Source organism: Symphalangus syndactylus, chromosome 7 (assembly GCF_028878055.3).
Source record: "Symphalangus syndactylus isolate Jambi chromosome 7, NHGRI_mSymSyn1-v2.1_pri, whole genome shotgun sequence".
Lineage (NCBI taxonomy): Eukaryota > Metazoa > Chordata > Mammalia > Primates > Hylobatidae > Symphalangus > Symphalangus syndactylus.
Window position 1 is genome coordinate 119,240,428 of NC_072429.2, and position 23,721 is coordinate 119,264,148.

General features: G+C 35.8%; 1 protein-coding gene across 1 annotated transcript in view; it reads left to right on the top strand.

Moving 5' to 3' along the window:
* Positions 1-23,721, top strand: part of MTBP (MDM2 binding protein) — a 78,385-nt gene that overhangs the window by 21,556 nt on the left and 33,108 nt on the right. Inside the window, exons 11-13 of the mRNA XM_055287137.2 lie at positions 3,697-3,814; positions 21,013-21,186; positions 23,317-23,424. Coding sequence (XP_055143112.1) covers positions 3,697-3,814; positions 21,013-21,186; positions 23,317-23,424 — 400 coding nt within the window. The remainder of the gene's footprint in view (positions 1-3,696; positions 3,815-21,012; positions 21,187-23,316; positions 23,425-23,721) is intronic.

A 23,721-nucleotide genomic window follows, 5' to 3' on the forward strand; every position in this document is an offset into this window, starting at 1 on the left:
AGTAAAAGCTTCTTGGAGTAAAGCTTATTTTACTAATAAGCTAGATTAGGAAAAGACAAGATAGGATTGTTAGGCAGTTATGATGTTCACTAATCTTCTGGCTGGGAAATATTTCTTCAAAGAGGAATTTGCAAGCTAGAAACATGATTTCCACGACGACTGCTTGTTGGAGAGGACCTACTGAAAAGATTTAATCAAGATTTTGAAACTCAGGCCAGGTGCAGTGGCTCACACCTGTAATCCCACCACTTTGGAAGGCCGAGGCGGGTGGATCACTTGAGGTCAGGAGTCCAAGACCAGCCTGAGCAACATGGTGAAGCCCCGCCTGTACTAAAACAATAGAAAATATTAGCCAGGCATGGTGGCACGCACCTACTTGGGAGGCTGAGGTGGGAGAGTCTCTTAAACCAGGGAGGCAGAGGTTGCAGTGAGCCGAGATCACACCACTGCACTCCAGCATGGGCAACAGGGTGAGATTGTCTCAAAAAAAAGATTTTGAAACTCAGATTTGAAATGTTATTTGGTGTTAATATTCTGGAGATAGAATGATAGCCTGAACAGATCATCCTCAAGTCTCTCAGAGGTTATCTAATGATTAGTGTATGGGTGAGAACAAGTTATCAGCACCTAAGTGTACTAAGAATGCATTATAAACAACTGACAATTTTATTTTGTAGGAAATTATAGTTTGTGTGATTTAGAAATACTTATTTTCATATTTGTAGCAAATGTCTAGTCAATTTCAGGCTGTCTCAAAAGTGTGGCCATTTCAGCTAATGGGTCCCACCTCATTTATATTAGGCTATAAGTAGTGTATTGAACTGCATTTAGCATCCCTAAAATGTTGAGAAAGCTGTAACTGGGACCCAGTCTGGCATACTCACATTACAGCCTTGTCCACCTTTTTAACCATACAGTCTGGTCACATTTTTGGGCTATGAAGTCTTATGTATGCAAGAAAGAAGAACTAGGATTTAATGTCGAGAAAATTAGATATATTTTTTATATTTAATGATTATTTTCTGTTGCTAAATATTTTATTTTTAATTTCTAATTCTTAACTACATAAAATATATTTGACTTTAAAAAGATTATGGCTATAATAATAAAGAAAAATAAGCATATTTCTTTTAACCTTATTTTGTTCCTAACATATTAGGTTGGTGTAAAAGTAATTATGGTTTCAGACCATGAATTTTAAATCATTATAACTAGGCTCAAACACATCTTTATGAATAAAAATAGAAACCATTACAATCAAAACATTTTTGCCAATGAGAATTAAGTTTTTTTATTCCTGTAGTATAAAAATCCATGCTTTGGAATTCTATGAACTCTTGGAAAGCGTTTTCTGCATCCTGCCTTGCCTGTGGAAGCATTTTCCTTGCAAAAACTTGTTGAGATGCTTGAGGAAGTGGCAATCAGTTGGTGAGAGGTCAGGTGAATATGATGGATGAGGCAAAACTTTGTAGCCCAGTTCATTCAACTTTTGAAGCATTCGTTGTGTGACGTGTGGTCGGACGTTGTCATGGAGAAGAATCGGGCCCTTTCTGTTGACAGATGCCGGCTATAGGTGTTGCAGTTTTCGGTGCATCTCATCGATTTGCTGAGCATAAGTCTCAGATGTAATGGTTTCACCAGGATTCAAAAAGCTGTCATGGATCAGAATGGCAGCAGACCAGGAAACAGTGACCATGACCTTTTTCTTAGTGCAAGTTTGGCTTTGGGAAGTGCTTTGGAGCTTCTTCTTGGTCCAACCACCAGGCTGGTTGTCACCCACTTTTCATCACACAATCTGATCAAGAAATTGTTCATTGTTGCATAGAATAAGGGAAGACGACACTTCAAAACAACAATTTTTTAAATTTTTGCTCAGCTCATGCGGCACCTAGTTATTGAGCTTTTGGGGGTTTATTTATTTATTTTTTTGTTTTGTTTTTGAGATAGAGTCTCACTCTGTTGCCCAGGCTGGAGTGCAGTGGCTCAGTCTGGGCTCACTGCAACCTCTGCCTCCCAGGTTCAAGCAATTCTCCTGCCTCAGCCTCCCAAGTGTCTGGGACTACAGGCGTATGCCACCATGCCTGGCTAATTTTTGTATCTTTAGTAGAGACAGGGTTACACCATATTGGCCAGGGTGGTCTCAAACTCCTGACCTCAGGTGATCCACCTGCCTCAGCCTCCCAAAAGTGCTGAGATTACAGGTATGAGCCACCATGCCTGGCCTTATTGAGCTTTCTAATCTGCTTCAAATGCCGAATGACCATAGAATGGTTGACAGTGAGTTCTTCTGCAACTTCTTGTGTAGTTGTAAGAGGATCAGCTTCGATCATTGCCCTCAATTGGTTATTGTCAGCTTCCTATGGCCAGCCACTATACCACTCGTCTTCAAGGCTCTCGTCTCTTTTGCAAAACTTTTTGAACTGCCATTGCACTGCATGTTCGTTAGCAGTTCCTGGGCCAAATGCATTGATGTTGCAAGTTGTCTCCACTGCTTTATGACTCATTTTGAACTCGAATAAGAAAATTACTCAATTTGTTTTTCGTCTAACATCATTTCCATAGTCTAAAATAAACATAAACAACAAGTAATAAGTTATTAGCAAGAAAACATAAAGTGAGTATTGCTCATTAAAATGATGTATAACATAACCACATTTATTTAAGAACATATTCCAATATCAAATGGCAAATTTCAACAATGAAAAAACCACAATTACATTTGCACCAACCTTAATATTTATTTTTATATCTGTGAATTAAGAATGCATAAGTAAAAATAATAAATAGCAACAAAACATTAAAATATTAGTGATCACATATTTCATGTAACTAGTCCATCGATATAGGACAGTTAAAAGTGATTTTGCACTAGCTTTAAGATCTTTGGCAAACGCTTTGCCTAAATTTTCCCAAAGTTTTAAAATGAAATACTTTTTACTGAGATGTGCCGATTGATGTAGCTGCATTTCTAAAATAACAGGAAAAATACGGCTTTCAGAACTGTGGTTTGTTTTATTCAGCCCTTAATAAACTGAGAATTTACCTAAATAGATTATGGTGATTTTGTTGAACCAATATTTAATAAGCATCTGTATCCCCAGCCCTGGCAATACAAAGATGAATAAGCTGAGTTTGCTCATAAATCAGTCAGAAGTTACTGTATGTTTTCTAGCATATAATTCATTGTCTTCTCATCAGTTTTTACCTATTAGCATTAAATCTGATTTCCAGGAACAAAGTTTCTAAATTGCCTTCAAATGTATTTTAATTCTGAAACTAGAACAATAGTTCATCTAGTCAGAAAGTTATACGATGATGGTTGAATATAACAAAATATTTTGGTGCTAGAACTCAGCCTTACACTGTTTTGTATATATACAAATAAATTATGTCCACAACCTGAACTTGAAGCAAATATTGTGAATTTTTCAGAGATGTATACCTCGGTGGAAAAGGGAAGACTGTAGCTTTGAATGCCTTTGCTGTTTTTGTTTGTCTGCATTTTAGCTTTTGTTTTGTTTTGACAGAGGGTGGGCCATTGTTCTTACTTTTTAGTTTTTATAGTGGAGTTTTTGGGAGAGGGCATTACTAATTGCATGTTAAATTGGTGAAATATGAGTGGAAAATTGTCAACTGGCACTATTCAAGAATGAATCTCAATGTGCAATCAATAAAAATATGGTCTGTTTTATTCAGGTTGGTGCTCTTTTTGTATTGCCATGTACCATTAGTAACATACTGATTCCACCTCCCAACCAACTCAGTTCAAGAAAATGGAAGGAATATATAGCTAAAAAGCCTAAAACAATCAGTGGTAAGTATTACATATTTCAGTTGTTTTAATGATGCAGCATAGTTAATATATGTATCAAATTTGAAGTGAAGATAACATTTCTATATGAGAAAACAGTATTTCATATTATTGGTACTGATTACCAGGAGTCCACATCATTTTAAGATTTTTAATTGCAACCTACTGTAACATAAAGTATCTCTAACCATGTTCATTTAAAATGCTAGTGATCTAAAGGCAGAACTCTTGGTTCATTAGATAGCTAATTATATTGAACATGGGTTTTTTAGAGATGTTTCAGGAATCAAATTTGTGAAAAGAGTGGTTCATTTATTATATGGTACATAAAAAATCTGTGATAATTTTTTGAAGAAATTAGTAGAAGTTATTTATTTATTTATTTATTTATTTAGAGATAGAGTCTCGCTTTGTCACCCAGGCTAGAGTGTGGTGGCACGATCTTGGTTCACTGCAACCTCCACCTCCTGGGTTCAAGTGATTCTCCTGCTTCAGCCTCCCGAGTAGATGTGATTACAGGCACCCACCACCATGCCTGGCCAATTTTTATATTTTTAGTCGAGATGGGGTTTCACTATGTTGGCCAGGCTGGTGTCGAACTCCTGACCTCAAGTGATCCGCCCACCTCCGCCTCCCAGAGTGCTAGGATTACAGGCATGGGCCACCGCACCTGACGTAAAGTTTTTTACTTAACAGTTTAACTATATGTTACACAGTATTCCAAGCATTCTATTTTAGAAATATTGATTCATTTAATTTTTGTAATAACCCCATATACTTATTTTTATCCCCATTTTACAGATGAAGGAATTGGAGCTTAGAGAAGTGACAGAGCTATTAATTGGCAGAACCTATGGCTCTGTCACTTCTCCAAGGGTTTGAACCTGTGCTCTTGTGCTCTTTACCACTACACTGTGTTTCCACTCTGTTCCTCTAGTATGTTCAAGATGTCTTTATCCAAATGAAAATTTCTGTTATAAAATCAGAGATTAAGTCCAAACCCTAGTATTTCATGAGGTGACTCTGGCTTAGAATGTTAAAATTACTTACCCAAAGTCACATTGGTGAAATGTGTTCCATCATACTTTGGCTTTGATGTGTGTTTTTTAAATTGAACAAAAATTTTCTACTTTTTTTTTAGCTTATAGTTTTTGTGACCCATAATGTGATGGGACTAAGAACTGTAGTTGAAACTATTATGAAGAAATCTGTAGAAATACTCCACAGGGCCCTTGAATTTTGAGGAATACAGTTTTAAAATCAGTAGCTTATACAGTACAGACTGTCTATTTTTCTGTATAAGAAACAGGAGAGATACTGAATTCTATTTTAGCAGATGGTGAATTTCAAATGTAGGTAAGTTATCTATGTGGAAATTTAAATGTAGAGTTTGAAATTTAGATACAGATCTCTAGGTAATAGTCAGGGCTGGAGATCTAGATTTTGAGTTTTCCAGCAGTTTTGTTTATCTATTGTGTAATGAGCCACCCCAAAACTTAGTGGCTTGAAAGAGCACTTTGTTTGCTTATAGTTTTCCAGTCTGAGCTGCCCTCATCAAAGTAGTTCTACCGATCTCACAAGAGGTCATTGATGTGGGTGTTTTGAACTTGCAGATCATTTGGAGGCTGGGTTCAGCGGAGCTGGCTGGCTTTCTCTCTCCGTTTAGTCTCAGAGCCTTTTCCTTGCCACATGGTCTTCTCCCATGATCTCTCCTGCAAGTTAGCTGGAATTTTTCCATGGTGGCTCAGGACAAACATATAGAACTTGAAACTACCAAGACTTTTTAAGGCTTAATCCCAGGACTAGCCCAGTCTTACTTCTGTTACATTCCGTTATTTAGAGCTAGTTACAAGAATAGTCCAAATTCAAGGGGGAAGTACCTATCCAAAGGTGTAAATAATAGGAAGCCACCCATGTAAAAAGTCTACCATAGGTGCCTATGAGTTAGGAATGTAGAATGTTAGTTAGGAATGGTTGAAAACAACAATACATAAAGAACATGGCTAGAGAAGAGAGCCAAGGATAGGGTCTTTAGAAATACAGTTATCCCTCAGTATCCACTGGGGATTGGTTCCAGGACCCCTGTGGATAACAAAATTCCTAGATGCTCAAACCCCTCATATAAAATGGAGTAGGAGTTGCATATAACCTCTGCATATCCTCCTATATACTTTGCATCATCTCTAGATTACTTATAATGCCTGATACAATGTAAATGCTATGTAAATACTTGTTATACTATATTGTTTTTTAAACTTGTATTCTTCTTGGTTGTTAATTTGTTATTTTTAAAATTTTTTTGGAATATTTTCAATTCGTGGTTGGTTGAATCCACAGTGTGAAACCCATAGATGTAGAGGGCAAATTGTACCTGCATGTAAGGTGAAAGTGGAGGGAAAGTTAGGAAATGATATGGTAAATGGTCTTTGGAAGACCCTAGCAAGTTATCATTAACATCAGCATTAAAATACCATTTATATAAAGCGTGGTGCAAAGTGTGGGAAATAAAGGAGCATCAAACTGGGTTTTTACACTTGAGGAAGTAGATTCATCATCTTTTTCTTTGTGAAATTTATACTCAAGAGAGGAATGTACCTAGGAAAATAATTATAAGTCTGTTTAGCCAACATTGTGAAGGCAAGATGAAAGGTACTTCCAGAGTGTATGACCTAACATAGCCTTAAGAGCTCAAGAAAACTTTCCTATAGGAGGAGACATTATTACTGTAACTTACTGCACCATACTAATACATGAATAAGTGCAGCTTTTAACCCTTCTCATCTCACAGGGAACAAATGTATATTTGGTAATTTTGGCACTTGCTAAAACAAAATCAGAAATAGATTTTCTGAGTGGCAATATGTCAATTTCACTTATTCTACATATAATCATGGGATAATATTGATCCATTTCTCAGCTTTACATATGTCCAAAATTGATTAGACATATGCAGACATATGCAATCAGTGAATCATAATATTAACATCTCCTCAATAAAATTGAGTGTATTCTGGCAGCCCATTCATTATTTATTTTTCCCCTTGTAACTTTCTCCAACTTCAAACAACCATTACATTGGAACTTCTGATTTTAAGGTAGTTTACTCTTAACTTAGGTGTGGGGTTTTTTTTGGCATGATTTCCATTGTAATTTTAAGAATATATCGTGGCTTGGTTTGATTTTTTAAAATTATCTCCTCTTGAAATTTGAGCATTCATATTGGTAACTTGTGAATAATAATAAGACACAGATCTCATAATCTTTGAAGCCAGATTGTTGATTACTGATTAGGCTGGATCATTAAGGGCTGATTAAGCTGACACTTAACAGTATTTAAAAAAAGGAATCTTAGAAGTAGAAATAAAATCAAACTGGACAGTTGATTATTCAGTTCTATTCTACCCATAATCCTCTCTGTAGGATAAATTCTTACCCATTGATGGAACTTTTTTTTTGTAAAAATAGAGAAGCTGAGTTTTAGCTAATGGAAAAGCTTCAATAACTCACACCTGGAAAACTTCCTCTCCCTTCCTAGCATCACTAACAATACCCTTTCTCACTATCCCAAATCATATAGTGACTCACAGATCATTCTCCTACACCGTGACTCTGTTTCTCCACAGTCTACTGAATTATGCCCAACTGTCCTCAATTGTTGCCACATATATTCCAGAATCTTCATTCTAACTTTGTACTGTTTCCTAAAAGTATTCCCTGATTTTATTCCTTTGTGACTTTATTATTCATTCATTCATCTAGTCAGTTATACCTTTTATTCATTTATTTGAATATACAGCAGATATTGTGTATCAAGCATGGTACTGTTATCTTGGGATTACTGATCCATGAGATAGACTTGAGTCTTCCTCTAATGGAATTTACACTGTACCACAGAAAATAGATATTCAGAAGTTATTATAACATTGTATTTAGTAGTCACTGACTAGAAAAAAATCACCAATCCATACTGAATGAAAAAAGCAAGGTATGCCACTGTTATGCTATTATTAATGGTAAAAACAACTTTGTGTGTATTGAGCATTTAAACATATTTGTATATGCATTAAGTATCCACTTTTTCAACAGATATTTTTATCGAGCACTTATAATATATTAGGCACTGTTTTACATGCTGGACTAGCAGTAAATAGAACAAAATCCTTGCCCTAATGGAGCTTACTTTATGGTAGAGGTAACAGGTTTAGTTTTTCCCCCAGATAGCCATTTGACTAGTTCCTAATTTTTTGAGGTCTTTACTCCAAAATCATTTTTCTCTTTTAGGACCTTTTTTGCCAGCCCATCTAAAGTTGCAAACAGACTCTTCTCCTGACCTCTTATTCATCTTCCTAGCTTTATCTTTTTACCTTAGTACTCATGCTGTCTAATATACTAAATGTTTGTCTACCTGACACTTAACAGTTACTCAAAAATATTTGTTAAATAATGAGTGAAGTATATATTTCTAGGTAGTAATAACTGCTCTCCAGACAGATAAAGAAAGACTTTGAATGGACTCCATCCATGTAGTGTGAACCAAAATTTGTGCTCCAGTTTTTATCAGTTTCCTAGGTTTCATCCTTTGATGAAATAAAAAATATATATGTATTAATTTGAACCATATGATGTTTTTATATATCAAAAATTGTTACATATCAGCAATTTCATATAGTTTGAACTAAAATGGACAAACAATGCCCAATTTGAAGTATGGTTTAATTATAATAGCAAATGAATGCCTTTTAAAATTGGTATTCAATAAAATACCCAGAAATTATTGTGATACAGGAAAAATGCAAAAGCACTGTACAAACAAATGCAATTAAGTCAACCTTATTACATTTCAAAAGAAAAATGCCTATATGTAAAACTTTTATTGAGAAGACAGATGAATAGTGAAAAATGTTTGGCTCACCGTGTTTAGAGAGATTTTTATGAAATTGTCAAAAAATTGAATGATCATCTGCAACCTAAACAAATCATAGATAAGTAATAAAAAATTTTATCTCCCAATATTGAAAGCCTACTATGTGCCATATGCTGTGGATTCATTATGTTTAATTCTCAAAACAATACTGAGAAGTAGGTTTTTAAAAAAACCTTTATATTACAATTGAGAAAAATAAGGTAATCAAGGAAACCAAGAATCTTATCTAATGTCACAGGGTGGAATTAGAATTTCTACCTAATTTTGAATGTATCTAAAGGCCATGCATGATTTCTTTTGTCACATCATGTATACTTTTGTTGAAAATAATTTTTAAAACTTGGTCTTTTCGGCCTTCAATAAACTTAAACACCCCTTCATGCTAACAGTCTCAGTAAGCTAGGTATTGATGGAACGTATCTCAAAATAATAAGAGCTGTTTATGACAAACATATCATACTGAATGGGCAAAACCTGGAAGGATTCCCTTTGAAAACTGGCACAAGACAAGGATGCCCTCTCTCACCACTCCTATTCAACATAGTATTGGAAGTTCTGGCCAAGGTAATCAGGCAAGAGAAAGTGATAAAGGGTATTCAAATAGGAAGAGAGGAAGTCAAATTGCCTCTGTTTGCAGATGACATGATTGTATATTTAGAAAACTCCATTGTCTCAGCCCAAAATCTCCTTAAGCTGATAAGCAACTTCAGCAAATCTCAGGATACAAAATTAATGTGCAAAAATCACAAGCATTCCTATACACCAATAATAGACAAAGAGCCAAATCATGAGTGAACTCCCCTTCACAATTGCTACAAAGAGAATAAAATACCTAGGAGTACAACTTAAAAAGGCTGTGAGGGGCCTTTTCAAGGAGAACTACAAAGCACTGCTCAAGGAAATAAGAGAGCACACAAACAAATGGAAGACTATTTCATGCTCATAGATAGGTAGAATCAATACCATGAAAATGGCCATACTGCCCAAAGTAATTTATAGATTCAGTGCTATCCGCATCAAGCTACCACTGACTTTCTTCACAGAATTAGAAAAACTACTTTAAATTTCATATGGAACCAAAAAAGAGCTCGTATAGCCAAGACAATCCTAAGCAAAAAGAACAGAGCTGGAGGCATTACGCTACCTGACTTCTAGCTATACTACAAGACTACAGTAACCAAAACAGTGTGGTGCTGGTACCAAAACAGAGATATCGATCAATGGAACAGAACAGAGCCCTCAGAAATAACGCCGCATATCTACAACTATCTGATCTTTGACAAACCTGACAAAAACAAGCAATGGGGAAAGGATTCCCTATTTAATAAATGGTGCTAGGAAAACTGGCTAGCCATATGTAGAAAGCTGAAACTGGATCCCTTCCTTACACCTTATACAAAAATTAATTCAAGATGGATTAAAGACTTACATGTTAGACCTAAAACCATAAAAACCCTAGAAGAAAACCTAGGCATTACCATTCAGGACATAGGCATGGGCAAAGACTTCATGAGTAAAACACCAAAAGCAATGGCAACAAAAGCCAAAATTGACTAATGGGATCTAATTAAACTAAAGAGCTTCTGCCCAGCAAAAGAAACTATCATCAGAGTGAACAGGCAACCTAGAGAATGGGAGAAAACTTTTGCAATCTATCCATCTGACAAAGGGCTAATATCCAGAATCTACAAGGAACTTAAACAAATTTACAAGAAAAAAGCGAACAACCCCATCAAAAAGTGGGCTAAGGATATGAACAGACACTTCTCAGAAAAAGACATTTATGCAGCCAATAAACATGAAAAAAATCTCATCATCACTGGTCATTAGAGAAATGCAAATCAAAACCACAATGAGATACCATCCCACGCCACTTAGAATGGCAATCATTAAAAAGTCAGGAAACAACAGGTGCTGGAGAGGATCTGGAGAAATAGGAACACTTATACACTGTCAGTGGGAGTGTAAATTAGTTCAACCATTGTGGAAGACAGTGTGGCAATTCCTCAATGATCTAGAACTAGAAATACCATTTGACCCAGCAATCCCATTACTGGGCATATACCCAAAGGATTATAAATCATTCTGCTATACAGACACCTGCACATATATGCTTATTGTGGCACTATTCACAATAGCAAAGACTTGGAACCAACCCAAATGCCCATCAATGATAGACTGGATAAAGAAAATGTGGCACATATACACCATGGAATACTATGCAGCCATAAAAAAGAATGAGTTCATGTCCTTTGCACAGACATGGATGAAGCTGGAAACCATCATTCTCATCAAACTAACAGAAGAACAGAAAATCAAACACTGCATGTTCTCACTCATAAGTGGGAGTTGAACAGTGAGAACACATGGACACAGGGAGGGGAACATCACACACTGGGGCCTGTCAGGGCATGGGGGGTTAGGGGAGGGATAGCATTGGGAGAAATACCTAATGTAGATGATGGGTTGATGGGTGCAGCAAACCACCATGGCACGTGTATACCTATGTAACAAACCTGCACGTTCTGTACATGTATCCCAGAACTTAAAGTATAATAATAATAATAAAAAAAGTTGGTCTTTTCAATTTTATGTCTTGATATTTGTGGAAATAATTTATTCTCATGTAGCAGAATAATAGTATCTGACAATTTTATAATTCTAGATGTTTGATAATTTTAGAAGTCTGAACTCCAATATTGCCTCATATTTTTAAAATTGGAATTATTTTGAAAAGAAACATGTTAAAGGCACTCTTGGAGAAAATAATATCTGATTGTTTTGTTGACTAACAATTCTTCTAATAAAAATATTTTTAGAGGGACTAGACTAATGACTGATAGAATGTTTTGAAATGGTGAAGCATGTGCCTTTTCCACATTCAAATCACCATGGTGAAAGTGTTTCAAAATAGTGGGCTGACATCAACAGTGGATTGGATAAAGAAAATGTGGTACATATATACCAGGAATAGTACGCAGCCATAAGAAAAGATCGTATGTATACGCTATGGAATACTATGCAGCCATAAAAAATGATCCATAAACACCATGGACTACTATGCAGCTATAAAAAGATGGTACATATACACCATGGAATACTGTGCAGCCATAAGAAATGTGGTACATGTACACCATGGGATACTGTGGAACCATGTCCTTTGCAACACCATGGATGCAACTGGCGGCCATTATCCTAAACGAATTATCACAGAAACAGAAAACCAAATATCGTATGTTCTCACAAATGGAGGCTAAACCCTGGATATACACAAATATAAAGATGGGAACAGTAGGCACTGGGGACTCCAAAGGAGAGAAGTTGCATACTATGTTCACAGTCTGGGTGACAGGATTAATAGAAGCACAGACCTTAACATCACACAATATACCCTTATGAGAAACCTGCATGTGTACCTCCTGAATCTACACTCAAAGTTAAAATAATAAATAGTGGGCTGAAACAGATAAGGTTAAAATAGTACAGTACAAGTGATCTATAAATTTCATCTTGAGAAATAAAGGACTGATAAGGATTTTGAAAGAAATTTTAGTGACAGAGACAAAGTATTCTTTTAGTCAACAAAAATTTTTCTGTGCCTGCTGTGTGCAAGGCATTACTGTGGTGCTAGGAATACAATGGTAAACCTTTCAACTAACTTGACTACCAACCTTTATTGTACACTTAACTTTATACTCATTCTTTTCAAGCACATATGAAACATGCTTCAGGACAGACCCGTATACATGCTAGCCCATTAAATGAATCTCAGTAAATTTAAAAGGATAGAAATAATACACATGATATCCTCCAATTTCAATGGAATTAAGTTAGAAATCGACAACAGAAGGAAACCTGAGAGATCTCTCAACTATTTGGGAATTAACACACTTCCAAATAACCTATAGGTCAAAGAAAAAATCAAGAAGGAAATTACAAAATAGTTTTAACTGAATGAAAATAAAAACAAAACATAAAATGTATGGAACACAGCTAAAGCAGTACTAAGAATATCTGAAATGCTTATCTTAGAATGGAAGAAAGATCAACAATCAATAATTTAACCATCAACCTCAGTAAGCAAGAAGACCTAATCTAAATGAGTAGAAGGAAAGAAATAGACCAGAAATTAATTAATAAAATATTGAAGAATGTGTCTACCAAAAGAAGTATGAGACACATACACTGAAAACCCCAAAACATTACTGAGAGTAATTAAAGAAAATATAAGTAAATGGAGAGATATACCATATTTAGAGTTTGGAAAACTCATCATTATTAAGATAGAACTCCAAATTCAACCCAATGCCTATCAAAATTCCAGCAGGACTTTCTATAGAAATTGACAAACTGCAGGAGTTCAAGACCAGCATGGCCAACATGGCAAAACCCCGTGTTTACAAAAAAAAAAAAAAAAAAAAAATTAGCCAGGCGTGGTGGCAGGGCCTGTAGTCCCAGCTGCTCTGGATGCTGAGGCAGGAGAATCGCTTGAACCCGGGAGGCGTAGGTTGCAGTGAGCTGAGATCGCGCCACTGCACTCCAGCCTGGGCAACAGAGCGAGACTCGCATCTCAAAAAAAAAAAGAAAAAAGAAAAGAAATTGATAAACTGATCCTAAATTTATATGGAATTGCAAAGCACCTAGAATGGCCAGAACAATTTTGAAAAGGAAAAACAACATTTGAGAACTTATGCTACCTGATCTCATGATTTATTATAAAGCCACAGTTCTCAAGACATGGTGGTATTGGGCTAAGAATACATAGATCCGTGGAACAGAACAGAGTCAGATGCCAATGGCAAAAGGACAATGTCAACACACTGCTGGAAGAACTGGATATCCACATGTAAAAATTATGTATATATATGTATATATGTATTTAGACTTTTACTTTAAATGAAAATTAGCTCAAAATGGATCATGTAACTAAATTCAAGAGCTAAAATGAGAAAGCTTTTGTAAGATAACACAGATAACGAATCTATAAATTAGAAAAAGAAAACAAATTTATAAAGTAGAATTCACCAAGGTTCAAAATGCTCACTTTTTGATAAACACTATTAAGAACATTTAAAAACAAGCTACTTAGAGAAGATAGTTCCAGTCATATATCTGACAATGGACAGATATATTTGAAAAATTCTCCCAATTTTATATATAATAAAACAACCCAATTAATAAGTGAGTGAAATGCTTGAATAGACATTTCGCCAAAGAAGATACACGAATAACTAGTAAACTCCATGAAAAGATGCCCAACATCATTAGTCTCTTGGGAGATGCAAATTACAACCAAAATGTGATTCTACAACACACTCACTAGAATGGCCGTAATTGAAAACAGTGACTATCAAATGTTGATGAGGATGTGGAGAAACTGCACATCTCACACATTGTTGCTGGGGATGTACAATAGCACAGCTAGTAAGGAAAACAGTTTGGCAGTTAAACTTGCACTTGACTGTACAATCCAGCCCTTTCATTCCTAGATATTTACCCAGGAGAAATGAGAACATATGTTTACACGAAGGCTTATATGCAAGTGTTTATAAAAGTATTGTTTGCAATAGCCAACACTTGGAAACTATGCAAATATTTATCATCTGGTGAAGAGATCTTTTTTTTTTGCATATAATGGAATACTGAGGAATGAGAAGGCATGAAAAGTTTGGGGTGTACCTGAAAAACATTATGCTTAGTTTATAAATAAAGTCAGATAAGGTTAGATTATTTATTGTAAGATCATATGTATGAAATTCCTATAAAAGGCAGAAGGAGACAGCAGATCAGTGGTTGTCTGAGGCCATGGGTAGAAGGGATATTGACTGCAAAGGTGCGATGGAAGTTTCTCAAAACTGGATCATAGTGATGGATGCACAGTTGTTTACATTTCCCGAAATTTGTTAAAGTTAGACTTTAATATATATGTACATATGTAAATACATATATAATTTTACATCATTAAAGGTTTTTATTTTTTATAAGGATCACTTTTTATAAGAATCATTCGAGTCCTTCAACCTAAATGCAGAGTTTTGTTTATCTCTCTAGTTTAATGATTCTTAACACCAGCTATAAATTAGAATCATTTTGACAGTTATTTAAAGTTATTTAAAGAATCACTTTTTTTCTAAGAATCATTTAGGTCCTTCAGTCTAAATGCAGAGTTTTGTTTCTCTCTCTAGTTCAATGATTCTTAACACCAGCTGCAAATTAGAATCACCTTGACAGTTATTTAAAAATGTCAAGCTGAGCTCCACCTGAAAATAATTCAACCCAAATATATGGGGTGGGCCCAGGGTGTCAGTGGTTTGTTAGAGCATCCTTGGTGGTTCAAATGTATATCCAAGATTGAGAACCTCTGCCCTAGGTGGTGCTTTCCCCAACACGAGGTGAAATCACTGTCACTGAAGAATCCTTTAGATGCTTTGAGGCAGAAAAAAAATTGAGAATTGCTACTTTAGGCCTTTAATTCCTTATCTAGAAAATGAGGATACTACTACTTACTTATTGTATCTCAAATTTGTTTGAATCAAACTGGTAATGAAGGTACACACTTCCTAAATTCTGCAGTAGCTTTTTGTTATTCTGTCCAATTTTCTATGCTTCTGTGTCTGTGGAACAATAAAGAAATCATTGCTGTTCATAATGAGTAAGATCTGGAAATATCTTCTGAATGGCTTCTCTATTCATTGTAGCTTTTGAATTGTATATTTTATTACATAGTAATTGAGAGGAAATGTGTATAGTTTATGATCCTAATATTACTTAATTGTTTAAAATAGTCATGGTGGAATTTATAAATCCTGTGTTTTTATAATTTTCACAGTAGTGAGTTATACACCTGTTCAACAGTACTATTCTTTTTTTCTTTCTTTCTTTTTTTGAGACGGAGTCTTGCTTTGTGCCCAGGCTGGAATGCAGTAGCGTGATCTCGGCTCATTGCAACCTCCACCTCCTGGGTTCAAGCGATTCTCCTGCCTCAGCCTCCCAAGTAGCTAAGATTACAGGCACATGCCACCACGCCTGGCTAATTTTTTGTATTTTTAGTAGAGATGGGGTTTCATCTTGTTAGCCAGGATGGTCTTGATCTCCTGACCTCGTGATCCAACCACCTCAGCCTCCCAAAGTGCTGGGATTACAGGCATGAGCCACCGCACCCGGCCAGTCCTATCATTTTTTTTAACTATTTTAGATTCTTTTTAAAATTGAGCCACAGTCATTTTCTTGAACAATTTCCGTGGCAGCCTAGTTCTATGCTAAATTATTCAAAGCTTAGTCTGATGAATAGGGTGGGGTATCAAGCTAGGAGATACATTTTTGAAGATGGTTTATGAATATAAAGTAATTAGATTTTTTTTCTTGTGCCTCCCCAGCTGGCACTAAGGGCTGTTTCAAAAGTTGAGTCTAGAATTAAACAGTGATCTCATTGCTGAAAAGAGTGTAGCCTCCTAAGATGCCTACATTGGAAACTAGGTTTTGTTTTATTATTTCATTTTTGGAATGATTATTAAAATAATTGGTTATATTATTTTGCCATTTCTTTATGAACATATATAATAACTATCAGTAAGTCAGAATATTCACTTACCCAGAATATCCTGTTTCCCCCGTAGTCCTGGGATATATTTTTTCCTTCCATCATGTGGAATATTATTTATCCTTTAGATTATTATAATTTTGTTTTCATATTAGCTGTTAAAATGAGTATTATAAGGTTTTAAGAACCACTAAGAAACTTATTGACAAAGAATATAACTTGATTTTTATTATGTAAGACTTTTTTGCTAATACTAATAAAGACATAAGACTTTATTGTGGTTTATGCGTTATCTGTAAACTTTGATGCAACTAATAGACACTTGGTAGTTTCTGCTTCTCCCATTTTATCAGTGTAGTATATCCAAAATATACGTATGCTTTTGGTGGAGAGGGGCATACAAGCCAACACCTTATCAAATGATAATGTAAATAAACACAACAGTTGAAAATAGACTTTTTTTTAGTAATCATTTTCCCTTATTACTTTAGGAAGAGTGATGAGGCTGGAATAACTATGCTAATTGGAAATCTGTTACTCCCTGTGGCATTTACATAAAAGTTATTTAATAAGTCTTCAATTAACACCTCCAAATCTGGAGCAACATTTTTTAAATGACTGCAGAGCCATTATGGCTAAGAGAGTTCTTTACAGTAAATATTTTTCTTTTGAGGAAAATAAGATTGTTGTAATTACAAGCTTCAGTGATTAAAATGCAAATAAAGGTGATGAGATTTAAAATAAATGTGGAAAGAATGTCAGATTGAAGAGAGATATATATATAAGTTGAATCAGCAAGCAGCTAAAATGGTAAATGAATTAAGGTCGCTGTATCTTTTGGCAAACCTTAATTTCAAATAAAACTGGTAACAACAAGTGTTTTTCTTTTCTAATAACCTTTATTTAAATTCATGTTCTAAAACTGCAGTTTATGAACAGAATTAATGTCACTCTAGCTATCTAATTGTAAAAATCGTTTTTGTTACTTCATCATTGTTTTCGGGAATAGACTATAACCCACAGTATCTTCCTATCTATGAAATAAACTGTAGCTATTGTAATAAAATTACAGTACTTTCTTAGTGTTTTGGGATGTATATATGTGTATATATGACATTCTATATACTACATAAAAGAGTCTTTTATTTGCTGTGTGGTTGTCCATAAAGAACTGAAGTACTGTTAAGAACTTTCTTTTTGTGAGCAGAACTTTACATTCCTAAGATAATTTTTAAAAATACAGTTTTATTGAGATATAATGCATACCATACATTTTACCCTTTTAAAGTTTACAGTTCAGTGGCTTTTAAAATATAATCACAGAATTGTGCAACTATCACTACAATCAAGTTTAGGGCATTTTAATCTTCCCAGAAAGAAACCCCATATGCATTAGCAATGATTGCGCATTTCCACCACCCATTCCTCCCCCTACCCCTAAGCAACCATGTATCTATTCTGGTCTGTATAGATTTGACTGATGTGGACATGTCATAGAAGTGTAATCATATAATATCTAGTTTTTAATGACTGGCTTCTTGGACTTAGTATAATGTTTTCAAAGTTCATCCATGCTGTACATGCTGTAGCATACGCCAGGACATCATCCTCTTTATTGCTGAATAATATTTCATCACTTAGATATACCACATTTTATGTATCCACACATCAGTTGATGGACATTTGGGATGTTGACACTTTTAGGCTATTATGAATAATGCTGCTCTGAATATAAAGGTACAGGCTTAAAATAATTTTCAGTATAAGTCTAGGAGTGGAGTTGCTGGGCTTCATCTTTTTCCAGTGTCTTAAGGTAGAAGGTTAGGTTATTGATTGAGATCTTTAACACTACTTCAGCTATATTTGATAAATTTTATATCTTTCATTTATCTTAGAGTATTTTTAAATTTCCATTGTGATTTCATATTTGACCCATTGGTTATTTGTTGGTGTGTTGTTTAATTTCCACATATTTGTTAATTTCCCAAATTTCTTTGAATTATTAGTGTCTAAAAGGACTAATGATCTTAGTCCTTTTAAGTTTATTGTACTTTTCCACTCCAGTGTTTCCATTGGGTTTTTATTTTATATCTTTTCATCTATGTTCTCTATTTGATGAGAAATAGTCATCATACCTTTCATTTCTTCTTTAAGCATGGTTTCCTTTAGTTCTTTAAATGTATTTATAATGTTTGCTTTGAAGTCTTTGTTATGTTTAACTTCTGGGACCTCTCACAAGTATTTTCTATCACTTGCTTTTCCCCTTCTGTAGGTATTACACATTCCTGTTTCTTTGCATGTCTCATAATTTCTTGATAAAGATGACAATTTAGGTAATATATTGTAGCTATTGGTTAATTTATCTCCCCCCTTATTAGGTTTGTTTTCTTGTTGTTTGCGTATTTATTTGTTGTATGAGTTGGCTAGGCAATTTTAATGAAGTCTGTTTGACTTTGGTGTCACTCTTCAGAGGGTGCAGCCTTCAGTGTGGCCACATTCACCCTGGGAATCCAGTGGTCTCTACCTGACTCACTTTGCCTTTCCCTGATACCTTCTTTGTCTGCCTCATTTACTATCAAATGTAGCTGCTTTATACCTCACTAATTGCCATCTTCACTAATTGCTTTATTGTTTTTGACAATGCATTGGGGCTTAAATTGTTCCACATCCGTTTAAATTTGATTCATTTTTGTGGCCATTCTTCAGTTTGAATTCTGACACCAAGATGACACTTCTTAGCTGTCTCATTCCCTGGTTCTCTCTAATGAACTAGATCTTTTGCTTGTTTCTCTTAATTAAGTGAACTACCAGCCTCCTTTTATTTGCTTATTACCAAGTCTTCATAGTTTTTGAGACCACTTTTAGGCTCCAACTTACCCGCAATCTGAGTCAGATAAACTCAGTTTCTTTGGGTAGAGCTTAGGGCCTTCTGTTTTAAGGTCTCTTCCCCTGGGTAAAATCTCTGAGCCACTACTTCGGTAGCTGGGCCAGCATGTAGCTTCTGGTCTTCTTTATGTACCTCTCCCAGTGTAGAAACTGCCCTGTGAATGCGCTGAGGTGAGGACGTTTGGGTCCCTATTTTCATAGCTTTCCTATCCTGGGGTAGAACCTCTACCTTATCAGTAGGGGCTAGGTGGAGAAAGGAAGTCCCTGAATTCTCATCATATGCATCAGGAATTTAGTCTTTTCAACTCAGAATGAGGGGATGAGAAATTGCTGACAGCCTGCTCCTTCCCATGAGATGCTGTAACCCTTTACTGGAAGCCGAAGGAAAAGGGAGACCCATCTTTTTGGCCACAGCCGCTTGGATTGGAGTTTCTGTCCATCTGCGTTGGGAATGGGTGGGGAAAAGCAGGCTGCGGCTGAAGTGCTGCGGACTCTTAAAAACTAAGCCACAACCTGCTTCTTCCCAACCCATTCCCAACTCAATGGATAGAAGCTCCAATCTGTCCAACTTGCTTCTTCCCAATCCTAATCTTAGTATATTTTCCTGAAAAAATGTTTCTTAATTTGGTATATACCCTTAGGATCATTTCACCAGTTGTGCTTGTATTGCTGGGGAGTGGGTCCACAGACTTTCTCACCCTGCCATCCTGATAGCCCCTAAAATAAACTTAAGGGAAATAGAGACATAGATAACTTTTTAAAGAGGTAAGCATGCACTTCAATTCCCTGATAATCAATCAACCCTTAACTCTGCCTTATAGATCTCAAGCCAAAGACACTTTGTTTTACCCTCTCCAGAGAATAAGCCTCTAATCTTCTGACAGTCATTTGCCTGAATAGAATAAGGGATCAGAAGGCCTGTTTCTCAAGTTGACTTTCAAACTCTGTTCCTATTCCAGCTTCATTTTGCTTCCAATGCCATCTGGGGTCACCATTCCAGAGCCTCTTGAGGACGCGTGTATAAATTGTGTTGCTTTGGGGCTTTCTCTGTTGTTTTTCTCAGCCCCTTAGCAGTGGAGAGATTGAAGTTTGTTACCAATTGTTCAAATGCTTTTCTGCTTTCAAATTTTAGTTGTTGTCTCTTCCAGATATTAGTTCTTGTAGATTTATGCTATTTTTAAGATTTCTTTATTCTCATTTGGTGGAATTTCAGGAGATAGTGAATATAAATGTTTATGTCCAACTCACCATCTTCAACAAAAAAGATTCTACTTCTATTTTTAATCTCAAAGGCTTCACAGTTTTTCTTCAACCTTCACTATAACCCTCACTTGATTTGCTTTTAAAATATACTAGACACTGTCTTAACTGACCTTCACATAACTGGCATGCCAGATTAATGAATGCTCTCCATTCCTTCTGTAAAATACATTATGGATGCCCACTGCAAGAAGCAAAAAGCTACTCCCAAGTATAGCTGTATCCTTCTGCTCCCACCAATTAAGTCGGTGTTTGTAGGAGTCAGTTTATTCCTCTTTAAAGAAATGGAAGCTGTAAACATTATTGATGTGGTTATTTAAGAAATATACTGTAGAACTCTGGTAAGCCATATCAAAAGTTAAAGAATGAGTACACATACTTTTAAAATAAAAGATTTATGCTTTGTAATTGTTATGATTTTTTGCTTTAACAGCTTTCTCAGTTAAACGAACAACTACTATCCCTGAATGTATTAACAGCTTGTTTTAAAATAACAAAAAATTTTATTATATCCTGTGGATCAAATGTATGGTTCTGTTGTGTTGTGTGCTGAATTTTCACATACTTAACAAGATAATTGTTTTTGTTTAGTTCCAGATGTTGAAGTGAAAGGAGAGTGTTCTAGCTATTATCTCTTGTTACAAGGTAATGGCAATAGAAGATGTAAAGCCACATTGATTCACTCAGCCAACCAGATCAATGGCTCATTTGCACTCAATTTAATTCATGGAAAGATGAAAACAAAGACAGAAGAAGCCAGATTGAGTAAGTGTTAACTTTAGGTAGAAAAACATGTTTACATTGTTTGTGTGTGTAGTTAGCATATGTGGCTTTAAGTAGAAGAAATACTAAAAATTTAATGAATTTATTTTCACCAAACTCCATTCTTTTTCATTAATTTATCTTTTATTTAAAACATATTATGACATATTTTTACAATTTAATGTGCAAAGAGCAAATTCCTTTTACATTATACCTAGTAAAATTTAGTAGATCAGCCTTCAATTCTAAAAATGAAATTTTTAGTATTTTCCACTTTAAATACATAGATTTTGTTATATTTCTCATTTTCATTTATATCGTCTCAAGCCACATGTTCTATTTTATTGCCTGTCTTTCTTCCCAGGCTTTATTATTTAGGTTATCGATTGCTGCATAACAAACTACCCCAAATTTAGCTTAAAAACAGCAGTTTATTATTATCTCTCATGGTCCTGTGGGTTGAGTGGGCTCAGCTGGATGTTTCTATTTTGAGGTCCTGCATATGATTACAGTCACATACAACTATGGCTCCAGTCATTTGAAGATTCCACAGGGCTTGATGTCTAAGATAGCTTCTTCACACCCATGTTTGGTGCCTGGGCTAGGATGACTGGAACAGATGAGGTCTGATTTTCTCTTCACAGGCCCTTTCCTCACAGCTAGCTTGGGCTTCCTTACAACATCATGGCCTCAGGGCAGACTGACTTCTTTTTTTTTTTTTTTTTGAGACAGAGTCTTTCTCTGTCACCAGGCTGGAGTGCAGTGGTGCAATCTTCGCTCACTGCAATCTCTGCCTCCCAGGTTCAAGCGATTCTCCTGCCTCAGCCTCCCGAGTAGCTGGGACTACAGGTGTGCGCCACCATGCCCAGCTAATTTGTGTATTTTTAGTAGAGACGGGATTTCACCATGTTGGCCAGGATGGTCTCGATCTCTTGACCTCGTGATCTGCCTGCCTCAGCCTCCCGAAGTGCTGGGATTACAAGCGTGAGCCACTGCACCCGGCCTAGGCTGACTTCTTATATGGTTGCTGACTTAGAGCAATTGTTCTGTGAAGCTACAAGGCTTTCTGTTTCCTAGCTAGAAGTCATTCAGTGTCACGTTTACGTTACCTTATTTGTTACACAGTGTGAAGCATACCCAATAATTAGCAATATTAAGGGAGGACTGCTACAGCGTGGAGAATAGGGGAGATCATCACTATGCCAACCACCAGTAATGGGAGTCTAAATACGTCTTTCTGCTGCCCCTCTGGGCTACTATTTAGGTCCACCATGTACTGGTTACCAATTTGTCCTAGTCCGGTGTAACAGAGCACACTCACATACAAGTTATGTGAAGCAGGTTTATTACTTACAGATAGGCAGCAAGGAACAAAAGAAGCCTAGGATCTGTTGTGAGCCAGGCCCCCAAGGCTCATGAAAGCTTCCCAGGGCAGATGGAGTCTTGACTGCGTGTGCACCATTTGCATCACAGCTAAGGGACCCCAAAAGGCAGCCTGACCTGGCTTCTATATTTCAGGGGCCATGTGACTCATTGGGCAACGCTTTGAAGGACATCCTGCTTTTAGGGGAGAGAGGAAAAAAACCCAAGCTATCCTAGGCAGTTCCTCCCTATTTCAATACAGTACATTTCCAGTGCATTCTATGGTTATTCTGAGTACAATGGGCATGAAGAATGGGGAGAGAGACACGGCTAAGGCTGTCATGGGACCATCCAGCACACTTATCTAGGTTGGATTCATTGTGGAGGGGACTGCACAAAAAGGAATAACAGGAGATGTGGTTCATTCAGTGGCTTTTGGGGGTACCTTTAGAGACTAGCTACCATTCCCTATCTGTGCTTTCTGATCAGGTAGAAGAAAATGTGATTCAGGGAATTCTACTTTGCTATCTAAATTCCCTCAATTTAAAAATCAGGTCAATGTTTAAAATGCAAAATAATTGAGTATGCTTATTTTCTGCTGCCTAATTATTATTATTATTATTTACTTTGAAATATATGAGATCGAGAGAGGTGAGTGATTGACTTTTATTTTTTGTTAAATCATTGCTATTACACATTTCCTAGCAACTGAGTACTAATTGTTGGCAAAGGGCATTGTTAATGTTGACCTTTTTTTTTCTTATTTCTCAGATTTTCCTTTTGACTTATTATTACTTCCACATTTTTCTGGGGAGCAGATTGTACAGAGAGAGAAACAGTTGGCTAATGTTCAAGTTTTAGCTTTGAAAGAATGCCTAAGTAAGTAACAATTTGTATATTTCATCCTACTCTAAAAATGTTGACTTGTTTGGACATAAGCTACCTTCCTTTGCACACTTTTTCTTATATAGTTGATCTTTTAGTTATGCTACTTATTTATAGAACTATTTTTGAAAGCGATGATGTAGAGTAGAAGAGACATTTTCACTAGATTCAGAATATTTCTGTTTATTTGTACATCACTGTTAACATTTGTAAAAATATTTCGTCAGGCAAATTTTGTATTTCAAAATTTGTTTTTAATTGTATGCTAGAAAAGGTATGTCAGTTTTATTT